General features: G+C 46.1%; 1 protein-coding gene across 5 annotated transcripts in view; it reads right to left on the bottom strand.

Moving 5' to 3' along the window:
• CCDC78 (coiled-coil domain containing 78) overlaps positions 1 to 16473 on the bottom strand; it is a 75974-nt gene that overhangs the window by 24022 nt on the left and 35479 nt on the right. For 3 of the 5 annotated variants that reach the window (XR_005226967.2, XM_037910059.2, XM_043524620.1), the window contains exons 1-3: positions 5321 to 5602; positions 2753 to 2890; positions 2195 to 2326 (exon numbers count right to left, since the gene is read on the bottom strand). Coding sequence is in view for 4 of the 5 variants with exons in the window: in XM_037910059.2 (XP_037765987.1) it covers positions 2195 to 2326; positions 2753 to 2890; positions 5321 to 5602 (552 nt within the window). In the remaining variant the exon portion in view is untranslated. Of the gene's footprint in view, positions 1 to 2194; positions 2327 to 2752; positions 2891 to 5320; positions 5603 to 10228; positions 12858 to 14274; positions 14440 to 16473 lie in introns of those variants that run through there. The other 2 variants (XM_043524621.1, XM_043524622.1) reach the window with 2 other exon arrangements.

Here is a 16473-nt window from a genome sequence, read left to right as displayed (position 1 = left end):
AGTGCCCTTACGCATGCAAAAGTTTCGGAGCCACTGGGAATCATCCCAGACCCGCAACACTATGCGGTCCCACCAGTCTGTGCTTGTTTCCCAGGAGCAGAATCAGCGTTCCACAGCATGAGCCTGCCCCATTAACACCATGATCTCCAAATTGCAGGGGAACGTGGTTTTAGAGAAAAGTGTGTTCATGTCCTCATCACCGCGCTGCTGTCGCCTCCTCACCTGGTTTTTCAGGTGCTGGTTCTGCATACACTGCACGATAATGCGCGAGGTGTTTACAATGGTCATAACTGCTGTAGTGAGCTGAACGGGCTCCATGCTTGCTGTGCTATGGCGTCTGCTTGGGCAATCCAGGGAAAAGGGCGCGAAACGATTGTTTGCCGTTGGTCTGGCAGAACGAGGGGCGACTGACAACATGGCTTACAGGGTTGGCTTACAGGGAATTAAAATCAACAAAGGGGGTGGCTTTGCGAGAAACAGAATGGCCCCCTCAAGGACAGAGCTGAAAACCTCAAAGATAGAATTCAAAACTGGGTTTAGCAGGCTGTTGATTTCACGGAGGGAGGGAGGAGAAAATGAATACAAAACAAATCTGGTCTATTTCTTGTTTTGATCCACTTCATCTATCTTTCTACATTTTGCTGGCAGCAGACTGTGCAGCACGACCGCTAGCCATCATCATCTCCTAGGTGCTCGGCAGAAGACGGTGCAGTATGACTGCTGGCCATCGTCTTCTGCTGGCTGCTGATTAAAAGACAGTGCACTGCCGGTAGGACTGAATCGCCATGAGACGAAACTTAAAAGGGAAATGACCTGGCTGAGTCACTCCCATGTTTGCCCAGGCGCCCCTGACCTCATCGAGGTCGGTTAAAAGAGCAGCCAGGACTACATCGACGACAGCTATCTGTCATACTGCACTGTCTGCTGCCAAAAGTCAATAAACTGCTGCTGTGTAGCAATGCAGTACCACATGTGCCAGCACCCAGGAGACATACGGTGACAGTTAGCTGAGTGGGCTCCATGCTTGCCGTGGTATGGCATCTGCACAGGTAACCAAGAAAAAAGGTGTAAAACGATTGTCTGCCCTTGCTTTCACGGAGGGAGGGAGGGAAGGGGGGGCCTGATGATATGTACCCAGAACCACCTGCGACAATGTTTTAGCCCCATCAGGCATTGGGATTTCTACCCAGAATTCAAATGGGTGGCAGAGACTGCGGGAACTGTGGGATAGCTACCCACAGTGCAACACTCCGGAAGTCGACGGTTGCCTCGGTACTGTGGACACACTCCGCCGACTACATGTACTTAGAGCATTTGTGGGGACACACACAATTGACTGTATGAAAATGCTTTCTACAAAACCGACTTCTATAAATTCGACCTAATTTCGTAGTGTAGACAAGGCCTCAGTTAAAGTTCAGGGACTGCCATTGAGGCGAATACTTCAGTGTTACTGATTATGCCAACAGGCCTAGACCAAAAATATAAGCACAAAAGAGATCTGCAAGCAGACATGCCTCTTGTGATCTGAGCACCAGCTTATTATGGAGGCACTGACCACAGCTCCATAGGTAAGGCTGAGAAGAGTTTTGCACCTAAATATTAAAATATGCTGATGCGGAGACACATCAGCTGAGAACTGTGGAGATGCCGAAGACTGGATTCCCTCATAATCCCAAAGAGGAAGAGTATAAAGGACAAGTAAAAACTTTGAGATTAAGCGATACACATTCTGAGACGTCTCAGCCTTTTCCAGAAGGAAGTGATATGCAATAGTGGCTATCTGGAAGCTGACATTGTGCACCAGTCCTAGCCTTCCCCAGCAGAAGTAACGAGGAGTCCTTGTGGCACCTTAGAGACTAACACATTTATTTGGGCATAAGCTTTCCTGGGCTAGAACCCACTTCATCAGATGGTTCTAGCCCACGAAAGCTTATGCCCAAATAAATTTGTTAGTCTCTAAGGTGCCACAAGGACTCCTCGATTTTTTTGCTGATATAGACTAACATGGCTACCACTGAAACCTATAAGGAATAAGTAGAGTAGCCCTGGCTGTTGGGGAGTGCACATGTTTTTATAGACCTTCAGGGAGAATATCTTTACATTTCCCAAGGATTCTACATACCCATATATTTCTGGGCTCAGTGGGGTTCAACAGCTCAAGTATCTCCAGCTCCCAAGATGCATGCATTACCTTAAGTTTCTCCTCCTCACTGAAGACCAATCTGGATGACAAATCCGTTTTGGAACCAGCCAGATTCCCCATCTTCTCCTGCAGTTCTCCAAGCTTTGTGTACAGTCTTTCGTTCCTATCCTGCAGCTGCACCTGGGTACACAAAACTACGTCAGTGACTCCCTATACTGAGCAGAAACAGGTTTCAGAGTAACAGCCGTGTTAGTCTGTATTCGCAAAAAGAAAAGGAGTACTTGTGGCACCTTAGAGACTAACCAATTTATTTGAGCATGAGCTTTCGTGAGCTACAGTAAGGTGCCACAAGTACTCCTTTTCTTTGAGCAGAAACAAGATCTTCTCCCCCGTGCACAGCACTGCACAGATAGGCAGGTTGGGGGAAGGGAAGAACAAACAGCTTACATGATAAGAAAACACAGCTTTCTGCATACAGTGGCTTTAACAGATTGGAAAGGGAGTTGTCAGTTGCCATTTTCATCCTGCGATTAGGATCAAGTTTTCAAAATACCTGACTCAGTATGCAGGAAAGGCACTGAAGACAAATTTGCATTTCACACTTACGTTTTCATTGGTGAGGCACTGGACCTGTTCTCGGAAGGTGCCTATGCTCTCACTCTCCATGGCACTCCTAAGATCCATGTGTTCATACAGTCGGTGCTGAAGGGCCAGGATCTTTGCCCGGTACTGAGTAAGCAATGACTGAGGAGCAAAGAAAGAACTAGAGATGGGATCTTGGTGACAAAAATCTTTATCTGCCAATAGTTCTTTTCTCTATGGATGGCATAGACAGGGTTGCTATCAACTCAGGTTGCTAGAGGGTGTGGTTTTCATTTTGTTTATGAGGTGGAGCAAATGACTACACCTGCTCCTAGGAACTGCCAAAGAAGAAGTGACGAATAACACATCCAGTCTGGTATCCTGATTGCTCCCATGGCATGTACCAGAGGTTTCAAAGAAAAGCTCAGCAGGTCCCCCTCTTTGCTGTATAAGGGTCTCAGTAAACATCTCACATGTATATTTATTGTATCTTTCCCATATTCTTCCTATCTGATCATATTCTTTTAAATAACTAAGGGTATGTCTACACTATGATATTAGGTCGATTTTATAGAAGTCGATCTTTAGAAATCGATTTTATACAGTCGATTGTGTATGTCCCCACTAAGCACATTAATTCAGCGGAGTGCGTCCTCAATACCGTGGCTAGCATTGACTCACAGAGCAGTGCACTGTGGGTAGCTATCCCACAGTTCCTGCAGTCTCCGCTGCCCATTGGAATTCTGGGTTAAGCTCCCAATGCCTGATTGGGCAAAAACATTGTTGCGGGTGGTTTTGGGTACATATCGTCGGTCTCCCCTCCCTCCCTCTGTGAAAGCAATCGTTTCATGCCTTTTTTCCTGGGTTATCCGTGCAGACGCCATAGCACGGATGGAGCCCGCTCAGCTCACCACTGCTGTTGTGAGCATTGTAAACACCTCACGCAGAACCTGGCTAAGAGACGCCAGCACGAGGACATTTGTGAGGACATGGACACAGACATTCCTGAAAGCATGGGCTGTGGCAACTGGGACATCATGGCAGCAGTGGGGCTGGTTGATACAGGGGAACACCAATTCTGGGCCCGGGAAACAAGCACAGAGCGGTGGAACCACATAGTGTTGTTGCCGGCACCCAGTGCCGAGAGGCAAAACAACAGCAGGGGTTTGTTACCCAGTATGCTTTATTTAATAATTATAACGGGGTGGAGAAGCAGAAAAGTTTATTTGCAGCTGCAAACAAGGTACAGGGAGAATAGAATTTTAAATTCTGCACACCAGAGCAGGTTATTACATATATTTTTATATTTTTAATGCTACTGCACTACACATTAGCCAATGAAAACTTTGCACAAATACTTTCCTTTCCTTATATGGGTTACAACAATGTTTATTTTTTGCGACCTTTAATAAGCATTTTTAGCAACTTAAACAACCAGCACATTTTGTCTGGCCTTGTAGTTGTTTCTTTCCTATTATTTTTATCTTGGCGTCAGCAAACCTTACACTATAAGGCATTATTTGCGGCTGCAACATTGTTTTAAGAGCAAAAGAGCTTACTTAAACCAGCCAGGCCTGAATTCTATTAAGGGGGGTTGTGAAGAAGCCCTTAGGCCTTCAGCAGGGAGACTTCCTCGACCCTTATGGCCTTCTATCCCCTCAACTTAACTAGTGGCCATGCCCTGGGGTCTTCAACAATTCACTTTTTTGAGAATACTTATTTTTATTGCTTGAGTTTTTTTATTTTTATTTATTTATTAGCGGGCTATGCATAAAATTAAAATTTTTTAAACTATGCAAAATAAGCATTTTTACACAGGACCACATATAATACAGTAAACATAACATGATTAATACAGGGGAAAAAAACTTAAATAAATAGGCTAAACAACCCAGTTAGCCACGGGGAAAGGCCCCAACCAGAAAATAGAGAGCCTAGCCAATTTTTCCCAGTTTGCTGATGAATGCCCTTTACCAGCTGCTTTAGGCATTGCAAATCAGCTTTTACGGATGGCCCTGCATCTGTTATATTAAAGCAACACATGCCTGCAAACTCCTGGCATAGGTGACCATGGCGTAGAAGCAAATAGTCCACAGCCAGCCTGTTTTGTAGCATACCCTGACGTACTTCCCCTAACTCATGTGAGAGTTGGGCCAGGACGGTTGAGGTTAAGTTAATGGCCTTTGCCACCGTGCAGGCAAGGTGCTCTACTGCGTGATAATTATGCACCACAAGCCCAAGGATACCAACTAAAGAAAAGGCTAGAGCTGCTGCCTTTACTCTCTGAGAATAAGGTTATTTGAGAACGACATTGCGTTCACTGCACTCTGGGCCAGTGCCAGCCAGGTATTTACGGGTACAATGCCTGAAACAGCAGTACCGGTTAGGCACATGGCCAAGAGGGGGAATAAAATATACCCCTTCATTTATTTTTTTGCCTTTTTGGCGGGCTGCTGTTTAAATAGTAATTTTAGTCCAAGATCCTCAGTGGAGGGGGCTGAATGCACGGTCCACCTTTCAGTCGGGGGGGGCGGGGGGGTTTGACACCGCTTTCAGCCGGGTATAATGAATTCAATTCTTGTGTCCCTCAACCTTTGCTGCCGTGTGGAAGACCAGCAGGACGGTATAGGGTCCCTTCCACTTTTCCTGGAGGGGCTCATCTTTCCAGGTACGTACGAGCACTGAATCACCAGGCTGCAGGGAGTGGATGGGCGAGTCCAAGGGTAGAGGCTGGGAATCCTTAGTATACCTGTGAAAAGACAAAAGAACAGCAGACAGGGAACACATATACTGAGACAGAAACCCATTTCCCAATTTCCACTTTCCCCCTGACACAACCGGTGTACCATTCATAGGCCATGCCCTTCCAAACATAATTTTAAAGGGACTGAGCCCTAATTTACCCTTTGGGAGAGCACGGATGCGGAGCAGAACTAGGGGCAGGGCATCAGGCCACCATAGGGAGGCCTCCTGGCATACTTTCGAGAGATGTCGCTTAAGGGTCTGATTGGTCCACTCCACTACCCCACTGGCTTGCAGTCTCCAGGGTGTATGGAGTTTTCAGGGAATCTGTAAGGCGTTTGAGATGCTTTGGATGATTTTTGACGTGAAGTGTGTTCCACTGTCAGATTCCATTTACTGGGGAAGTCCAAAGCGAGGAATAATTTCCTTAACAAACTTGAGAGCCACTGTCCTGGCAGTGCAATTGCGACATGGAGAGGCTTCCGGCCATCCGCTGAATCTATCCACTATAACAAGGAGATACTTAAACCCTTAGGTCCGGGGAAACTCAGTAAAGTTTATTTGCCACACCCATCCGGGGCCTGGAGTGGGTTCCAGGGCCGTTGGTGGTACTGGGTGTCCTGGTCGGGGGTTATTTTTTTGACAGACTAGGCATTTCGCCTGTACCTGGGCAGCCAGGGGTCTGAGTTTGGAAGTTATGAAGTACTTTCCCATTAGTTGGATAAGTGCCTCTCTGCCAGCATGAGTGGTTTGATATAATTTTTGTAATATTGGCAGAATTAGGCCCTTTGGTAAGAGGACTTTCCCTTCCGGGGAATGAAGCCATCCCTCCTTTTCCTGGAGACCAAGTTTGTCAGCTAGCTGTTTCTTTTTTCCAGAATACTGAGGGGTTGGGAGCTCCCCCACTGATGGGATAAGGGCATACGTATAGGTGTTCTCAGTCTGAGGGGACATTAGGGTGGCAGCATGCTTTGCCTCTCTATTTGCCCTGGCATTACCTCTGGCCACATCTTGATCCTCCCTCTGATGGGCCTTACAGTGTACCACTGCCACTTCCAAAGGGAGTTGCACTGCCTCTAGAAGCCGGAGAATTTGGGGCCCGTACTTGACTGGGGAGCCTTGGGTTGTCAGCATTCCCCTCTGCTTCCACAGGCCAGCATGAGCATGCAGCACACTAAAAGCATATTTGGAATTAGTGAAAATATTGACCCGTTTTTTTTTGGACAGTTTGAGTGCACGGGTCAGGGCCACTAGCTCAGCCAACTGGGCAGAGGTCCCAGCGGGCAAACTTTCAGCTTTTACGGTGTTATTGAGGGTCACAATAGCATAACCCGCCTTTTTTTGCCCATTTATTACTATGCTGCTACCATCAGTGTACCACTCATAATCTGCATTTGGGAGGGGCACATCCTTCAAGTCCGGGCGGCTAGAATATTGGGTATTTATGATTTTTAAACAGTTATGTTTCTGTTTTTCAGGTTCTGGTAAGAGGGTGGCAGGGTTAAGGGATGGACAAGGCTGCAGCGTGACCTCAGGGTTCTTTAAGAGCTTTGCTTGGTATCTTGCTATATGCGCTTGTATGAGCCAGAGGCTGCTCTTACCGTCCAGTAAAGCACGTACCATGTGTGGTGTAAAAACCTGTATTGTTCCCCCTAGTGTCAGTTTCTCTGCTTTTGCCAGGGTCAGGGCGGTGGCTGCCACTGCCCGCAGGCACACTGGCCAGCCCTTGGCAACTTGGTCCAGTTGTTTAGAAAAATATGCCACCGGACGTTTCCATGCTCCTAGCAGCTGTGTGAGTACTCCCAGGGCCACCCCCTTTTGTTCATGTACATACAACTGAAATGGTTTGGAGAGATCTGGCAGACCTAGAGCCGGGCCTTTCATTAGCTTTTTTTTTAGGATTTTAAATGCCCTGTCAGCCTCTGGGGTTCAATGAAAGGGGTCATGGTCTGCTCCTTTTACACAGTCGTATAGGGGTCTAGCCCATAGTCCAAACTCTGGGATTCATATCCTACAGAAGCCTGCCATTTCCAGAAATGCTCTGAGCCGCTTGCGATTACTCGGGATAGGAACTTGGCATATGGCTTTCTTCATTTTATTTGAAAGCTGGCGTTCCCCCTGCCATATGTAGAACCCGAGGTACTGTACCTGCGGGAGAGCAATCTGAGCCTTACTTTGTGCTACCTGATATCCTTGGAGTCCCACAAAATTCAGGAGACTCACGGTGGCTTTAAGGCAAGGGGTTAAGCCCACAGTGGCAATTAACAGATCATTTACATATTGCAAAAGGAGGGCTTCCTTATTATCCCACTCCTCTAGGTCCCTGGCCAGAGCCTGGCCAAAGAGGGTGGGGGAATTTTTAAACCCCTGGGCTAACACTGTCCACCAAAGTTGCTTTTTAACTCTGTTTTGGTCCTCCCATTCGAAGGAGAAAATCTCCTGTGATGAGGTGTCAACTGGGATGGCAAAAAAAGCATCTTTTAAATTAAGAACTGAAAAATGGGTATACTGTCCCCCTACAGAAGCCAATAGGGTATACGGGTTAGGGACAAGAGGGTGCAGAGTCTTAACCCGTTCATTAACTGCCATTAGGTCTTGTACCAGCCGGTACGTGCCATCAGGTTTCTGTACGGGTAAAATGGGAGTGTTTCAGGCTGACTGACATTCCCGGAGAATACCGTACGTTAGAAATTGATTTATGGTTTTTTGTAACCCCTCTCTGGCTTCCTTTTTGATTGGATATTGTTTTAGCCACACCGGGCCTTTCCCAGGTATGAGCTGGACATGAATGGGGGTTTGGTGAGTAGCTTTTTCTGGGATCCCTGATGCCCACACAAGGGGATACACTTGAACTTTTTACTGGTCCCATTCTGGGGCTTGCACAGCCGAGGGTTCAACTGCAAGGGCCATAATTCATGCATTTTCAGGGGGTAAGGTAAGGGTTATTTCATCTTGAGTAAAATGCAGGGTGGCACCTAGGCGACACAGCAGGTCCCGTCCCAGCAACAGTGTTGGGCATTCAGGGAGGTATACCAGCTTATGGGATATGGTTGTTTCTCAAAGCACATTCTGCTGGGGCATACACTAGGCACTTGGTATCTTTGCCTGTGGCTCCTGTCACAGTGAGGGAGTCTGCTACTGGCAACTGAAGGGGTTGATTTACAGCAGTTTGCGCCACTCCAGAGTCCACTAAAAAATTTATTTCTTCATTTTTTACCCGCATTTTTACTTGGGGTTCCGGGGGTAGGATGATCCGTCTCCCCTGACACTCCCATTCCCTGTTCTTTCACCCCTGTTCTTTTATCGCCATCATAGAGGTACCCCCCCTTTCCTTCTTGTTTGGGCATTAATTCTTCCAGTGTCCCTCTTGCCGACACAGGGCACATTGATTGCGCCCCAGTCGTCTCTCCCGCGGGCCTGGGCATCCACGTCCACGGCCCCTTTCTTTTTGTTCACTTCCCTTTGTGCCTGCCTGCACCACCGCTGCCATTAATTTTACTTGCCTTTTTTTTTTTTAAACTATATACTTGATTTGCTGCTTTTAAAATCTGTGCCATGGTTATACCTATCAAATCCTCCTTTTTCTGTAGCTTTCTCTTAATGTCGGGGGCTGCCTGCTTGTAAATACTCCTTTAATAATTGCCTCAGTTTGCGGATCATTAGGATCTGCATTGGTATACTGTCGGATCGTGTCTCGAAAGCGCTGTAAAAAGACTCCAGGGCTTTCCTTTGGGTCCTGCACTACCTCATATGGTTCAGTTCAATTATTCTGTCTGACAGCTGCGTGACGGAGTCCATACAATAGCAGCTCCTTATAGGAGGTGAGGTGGGTCATAGCCTGATTGTCATTTGGGTCCCACCTAGGATCCTTTATAGGAAACTGATCATCTGGGGTCAGGATATTGTTACGGTCCTGGTCATATTGCCTCTTTGCTTTCTCCCTTGCTTTAGCTATGGCCTGTTCTCGTTCAACCTCAGTCAATAATGTTCGCAGAAGGACATTATAATTATCCCAGTCTGGCTTGTAGCTACTAAGACATCCCTCAAAAACCGATACAAACTTGCTTGGGTTGATAGAAAATTCTCCAGCCTGTGCTTTGAAAGCGGCCAGATCCATAGGATTAAAAGGTGCATGAGTATAGACCTGCATGGTAAGGGCTTGTCTACCTTCCGCTGCATTTCGAGCAATTTTAGTCTCGGTAAGTAACGCGTATATTCCAGCAGATGGAGCTCGAACCTCACTATGAGCTTCACTAGGAATCTTATTCTGAGTCTCGCTCGGTGTGGGTGTAGGGGCCGAAGGAGACACCGGATCTGCCATTACATTTGGGGTGGGGGTCCGGGGACTGACATTAATTGCTACCGGGCCAATCGGGGTTTAATTACAGTGTTGTAAAATATCAGTACGAGACCACAAGGTCATAAATAAGTAAGCATACGAATGCTCATTCCACTTCCCCGTTCGCTGACAGAACAGGAGTAACTGGAGGATTGTATTATGATTTAGTGATCCTCCGGGAGGCCACTGTTCCTGGTCCTCTAATTGGTACTGAGGCCAGTCAACCGTACAAAATCGCTTCAATTTACCCTTAATCATTGGATCTGATCCAAATACCTTCCAATTTACTAAAATACACTCTAGGGGCGTGCACCGTACCCTATCTCCCGTGCTCTGTTCCTGTCCCATACCTACAGGGTAACTCTGGGCATCCCCAGGTTCCAACAGAGCATACAATCCAGATTTCAAAAGGTTCCTACCTTATCCAAGGGACCGGTTCCCCACCATCGCCTGCAGCTGCTCCTCCCCTATGTCCAAGGAACCGGTTCCTTACCGTTTCCCACAGCTGCTTCTCCACTATGTGAGTGCGTTGCACCGTCGTGCCCTCCAGGGTCGATCAAACTGCGTCTCCTCCGAGGCCCCCGATGAACTCACCGGTGCGCGCTGGGCGTCGGTTGTCGCTGCAATCCTCGACCTCCGGAAGGGATCCGGGCAAGGCTAAATTGCAGCCTCATCGCCCCACGTTGGGTGCCAAAAGCTGTTGCCGGCACCCAGTGCCGAGAGGCAAAACAACAGCAGGGGTTCGTTACCCGGTGTGCTTCACTCAATAATCACAACGGGGTGGAGAAGCAGAAAAGTTTATTTGCAGCTGCAAACAAGGTACAGGGAGAATAGAATCTCAAATCCTGCACACCAGAGCAGGTCATTACGCACACTTTTATGTTCCTTAATGCTACTGCACTACACATCAGCCAATTAAAACTTTGCACAAATACTCTGCCTTCCTTATATGGGTTACAACAATGTTTATTTCCTGCAACCTTTAACAAGCATTTCTAGCAACTTAAACAACCAGTACATTTTGTCTGGCCTTGTAGTTGTTTCTCTCCTATTATTTTTAACTTGGCGTCAGCAAACCTTACACTATAAGGCATTATCTGCGGCTTCAACATCGTTTTAAGAGCAAAAGAGGTTACTTAAACCAGCCAGGCCTGAATTCTATTAAGGGCGGTTGAGAAGAAGCTCTTAGGCCTTCAGCAGGGAGACTTCCTCGACCCTTATGGCCTTCCATCCCCTCAACTTAACTAGTGGCCATGCCCTGGGGTCTCCAACAGCGTTGCAGGTCTGGGATGATTTACAGTGGCTGCAAAACTTTCGCATGTGGAAGGCCACTTTCCTTGAACTTTGTAAGTTGCTTTCCCCCGCCCTGAAGCACAGGAATACCAAGATCAGAGCTGCCCTGACAGTTGAGAAGCAAGTGGCGATAGCCCTGCGGAAGCTTGCAATGCCTGACTACCACCAGTCAGTTGGGAATCAATTTGGAGTGGGCAAATCTACTGTGGGGATTGCTGTGATCCAAGTAGCCAATGCAATCACTAATGTTCTGTTATTAAGGTAGTGATTCGGGGAAATGTGCAAGTCATACTGGATGGCTTTGCTGCAGTGGGGTTCCCTAACTGTTGTGGGGCGATAGACGGAATGCATATCCCTATCTTGGCACCAGACCACTTTGCCAACCAGTACTTAAACCGCAAGGGGTACTTTTCAATGGTGCTGCAAGCACTGGTGGATCACAAGGGACGCTTCACCGACATCAACGTGGGATGGCCGGGAAAGGTGCATGATGCTCGCATCTTTAGGAACTCCAGGCTGTTTGGCATGGGTTGGTGTGCTTCAGTCTCAGGAAGTGGTTTCACTCACAGACATATCCTAGAAGAATGACATTCCTGAAATGTAGAAACTGGGATGAATTCAGTGTAAAGAGGAACACTGCCTGCATCTTTCCAGAGCCAGTGGAACATAAAAAAGTTATTTTGTACTGAGATGTCTCTGATCTGGAGAAATGAGGCTAAACTGAAACACACAAAACTGGGACTGCCATCTTCTGATGTGCCACTTGCTGACTGCCAGGCATATGCCAAGGGGACTCTCATTACACCGAAGGAGGGAGTCAAAATATTTATTCTGAGGGGGAATTAAGGGTTTTCACCCACCCCCTAATCCTTGGTTTATAAAGCACCCTCTCCCTATAGATGGAGTATACTTACCCTGTGTCTGGAAGGGAAAAAAATCTTTGGAGGTTGAAATGCTATTTTATAACTAGCCACTGGGGATGGAAAAGAGCTTTGCCTCTGCTCAGGACAGAGCATCATCTCCAATGTTCCCAGCCCCTGCTGGTGTGAGAACCCTAACGCTGGGCAATATCAAAAGATGTTGGGTTCAGGTTTGAGTTTACCTGCTAAATTCAGAAAATTCAAAATATCCATGATCACATGGCAGTAGCCACCAAGCAGGACTGAGGTTTTTGGGATGGAGCAGAAGTGGCAGGAGAAAAAGCACAACAGCGGGAAAGTAGCCAGCCTTCTCATCTTTCCTGTGCTCTGGTCTCCCACAGTGTAAAATTTTCCAGGGCATCATCACAACATGAGGATGCAAGCACCACATCACCAAACTCAAACATCCACTGGTTGCATTTAATTGAATCGTACAGTTGAAAATAGGTTTGTATCTTTTGGCAACCCATTAAGCCAGCCCTGTTTTTAACCCAACGAACGATGCACTATGAACCCAACCATCATACTGACATAGATGTTGCAGTTTAAGCAGCCATTAATATTCAGTGTTCGGGAGCCCAGTCCTATTAAATGTTTAGATTCCTTCCAGAAAAGATCCAGCTGAGGCCAGAATCTAGGGATTTGGGATCTAAACTGTACCTCTACAAAGTAGTCATTTAAAACAGGGAAGTTCTTATCTTGCAAGAGAGCTATACAGGTCTTCAGCACAGCAGCTAGGTGCTGAGAATCCGAGGTGGAAGACAGGCAGAAAATAACCCTGGTCTTGCTGTTCCCACCCAGGGCTTCTTCCAGCAGCTGGGTCAACTTGGAATCACTGTGGGAAAAGTAAAATAAAACTGACATTAGAATCTATTCCCTGCCATTTCTGAAATGAACTATAAAGTCTCATCTAGTGCCAACTAAAGGCACACAGATGACAATATCCAATCTCACCTCCGGAGCTGATATCGTCAAGACTCATTTCACTTGTGAAAACTTAAGAAATTATTTTGTTCCTTTGTCTCTTTCTAGTAGTGTATATCTCCAGGCACCAGAGCACAGGGAATCCTTCACTTTGCTACCCCTAGCACGGGTGTGTGTCAGACACCAGGGCTAGAGATAAAGGTTAGGATTTTCAAAGAAACCTCAGGGAATTAGATATCTGAATCTCAAATCCTACTAAACTTTAATGGGAGTTGGGTGCCTAACAGCTGGTTGGGAATTTTTTGACTCAACATATTTCTGCCAAAAAATACCAATTTGTCAAATTGAAACCATTTATGGGAACGTGTCCATTTCAACAACATTTCCTATTTGGAAAAAAATTGGGAAAAAAAGTTTCCAAATTGTCAAAACGTTCTGTTTTGACTTATTCAAAATGAAAAATTCAGGTTTCTTGGTTTGAAATAGATTTGTTTTTTGAAATTGAAATTAATTCTAGTAGAAAAAAATAATGTTAATGTCAAAAGGTCAAAATTGAACGGAAACACTTCGACAGACCCGAACCAAAACACTTTTTGGATTTTCAGTTTGCAAAAATGTTTGAGATTTCAATTTTTCACCCCGATTTGGGATTGGAAAATTTTTCCAAATCTCAAAAATTTTCCTGAGATGGGAAAACCATTTCCCACCCAGCTCTAGCACTTAACTCCTTGTGGTTCCTTTGAAAACCCCAGCCTATGGAAACAGCTAGTTTGGCTGAATGGGACACCTGTGTTACGCTTTGGGATATTTAATCTCTTTTACCCCATTTCAATCAGATGCTTCCTGCATGTGTTGTCCCAAGTCTTCCTGACTATGCTCCAGCAGCCTACACCTGAGCTGGCCTGAGTGAGGTTGCCTGTCGCACCTTCACCCTCTCTTAAGCATCATCTTCACAACACCCCTAGTTCCAGCCTGCTCAAGAAACAGACAATACATTCCTCCCCAATTCAGGCCTTTTACAAGACAGTACAATATTTTACTCACTAGGCCATCAAGCAGTAAAGAATTTTTACTTAAACTGCTTGTATACCATCTCTCATCCTGCTTGTGCAGCCCTTTTAATGAATACATGGCATTCCATGAATGCAGACCATATAATAGGAAAGGCCTGCATGGTGCAGCTTATACACTGTGAGCCAGATTCTGAGCTCAGTCAGAACAGTGTAAATCCATTGACTAGGATGGAGTTACTTGGAGTTTACACAAGTGTGACAGAGATCATACACTGGCCCTGAATGCAGAAAAATGGCCACTAAGACAACATTCACCTGTAGTTGATCATTGACAACCCACTAGAAAGCCACCAAGGACTTCTTCAGCAGAGGCTTCTCTCTTAAACTCCCACCCCACGGGTTCTCAGTGAGGTTCTCTGCTCCAGGAAGATCCACAATTTTCAGCTAGCACCAGACTGGATTAGGCTATTTATGGAGATGCTGTGAGAGAGACAGGAAAAATCAGTTAGAACTCAAAGAACTGAGGCAGTTAGTTAGAGGCGCCAGGATCTGAGAGTCTGCAGAGTCATGCAGAGCAGGGTCCTTGTTTGACTCCGCAGACTCTGCTATCAGAAGCTAGGTAGACAAAGGATTGGCTCACAATCTAAAGGGAGGCTTGAGAGTCAGAAAGAATGGAAAAGAGCAAAGCTTTCAGATGTGTTTCCTGCACCTTCCTCTGAAGCATCTGGTACTGGCCACTGTGAGGCACAGGATACTGGATTAGATGAACCACTGGTCCAATCAAGTACAATTCCTAGGTCAAGTCTTAGCACTTCCTCAGTTAACACTTAGCAATGGTAAGTTGGCTACATCTGAACATAATTTATAGGGGACAAAGAAATAAACATGAGAAAATGCATTAAGAGACAGATGTGAAAACCCAAACACTGAAACCCTAGGTCCACTCTCACCACCTGCAGGTTAAAGTGAGTGATGATGCTGGAATGGTTCGAAGTCGGCCCATAGTCACTCTCAGCCCCAGTTCTGCGTGCCCAGCCCTGGCAGAATGCTGTGGTGGCTTCTGCTGCTGAGGAGATCGTCATATGGGACAGACCCTGACAACCAAGAGAGCATGACTGGCTGACACAGCTGGTATTTGAGTGCTGATAACTACATGGGCTAGAATCATGGCCCCCATGTCCTCTGATTTACATCTGACCCAAATTATGTGGCAGGAATCCCAGTATCATATGGTTCTAATGCCACAAGGCATCCCCCATGACTGTCCTCACTCTAGGACAGGCCGATATGACTAGGACAGTATCCCTTCTTTCTGGGATATTAAATTTCTCTCCCACTATTGGGCATGGAGGGAGGTGACTTTACATTTAGGAGAGGAAGTTGAATTCTTTATTCCCCATCCCATAAAACCCTGAGTCCATTGATTCATAGATTCCAGGGCCAGAAGGGACTATTGTGATCATCTAGGCTGATCTGCTGTATAATACAAGCCACAGAACTTTCCCAAAATAACTCCTAAAGCAAATATGTTAGAAAAAACCTCCAATCTTGATTTTAAAATTATCAGTGATCGAGAATCCATGACTGTTGGTAAATTGTTCCAATGGTTAATTACCCTCACTGATAAAAATGTATACTTTATTTCCTGTCTGATTTGTCTAACTTCAGCTTCCAGCCATTGGATCATGTTATACCTTTTTGCCTTCTAGCTTAAAGAGCCCATTATCAAATATTTGTTCCTCATGTAGGTATTTACAGACTGTGATCAAGTCACCCCTTAAACTTTTTTAGTTAGTTGCCCCACTGCATCCTTACCACATGGAGAAGTATATTAGAATATGTTTCCAGTAAAAATATAATACTTTAAGCCTTTGAAGTATCATTTGATTTAGAGATGGACCTAAACCAAAACCCATACCCAAACACCCCCATGCTCTTATTTAAGCTCCATGCTCCAGGATAGGTAATAGATACTGTTGGACAATCTACTTTCTTGCATTTCTTTCTTGATCTCTACAATACTTGCAACCTCTGACCCATCCTCTTGTCAACAGGATGTCATAGAATCATAGAAGATTAGGGTTGGAAGAGACCTCAGGAGGTCATCTAGTCCAACTCCCTGCTCAAAGCAGGACCAACCCCAATTAAATCATCCCAGCCAGGGCTTTGTCAAACCGGGCCTTAAAAACCTTGGTCCTTGAACCTTATCCAAGCTGCAGCTGATAGGTTTGGGAGGGTCCCTCCTAGCTAACTTTGTCCAGCTGAGCCAAGGGGTGGAAAGATGGCCAAATTCTGAAGCAAGACACATTTTGAAGTTAGCTCTTCCAAAAGCCATTTGCTTGCCCAAATTAAATGATGTCCCAGGAGAAGTGAGGGCCCTCCACTGCCCAACAGCCATTTGACTGGTGGTGATCTTCAAAGGGAGTCCTGTCTAGTCCTTCTCAGCCCTCATTCACGCTCAGAAATAGCCCCAGCTCAGCCATCAATGAAGATGCACCAGTGCTGCCTCATAAA

The sequence above is a fragment of the Chelonia mydas genome, chromosome 10, assembly GCF_015237465.2.
Source record: "Chelonia mydas isolate rCheMyd1 chromosome 10, rCheMyd1.pri.v2, whole genome shotgun sequence".
Lineage (NCBI taxonomy): Eukaryota > Metazoa > Chordata > Testudines > Cheloniidae > Chelonia > Chelonia mydas.
This window is presented reverse-complemented; position numbering and strand designations above follow the sequence as displayed.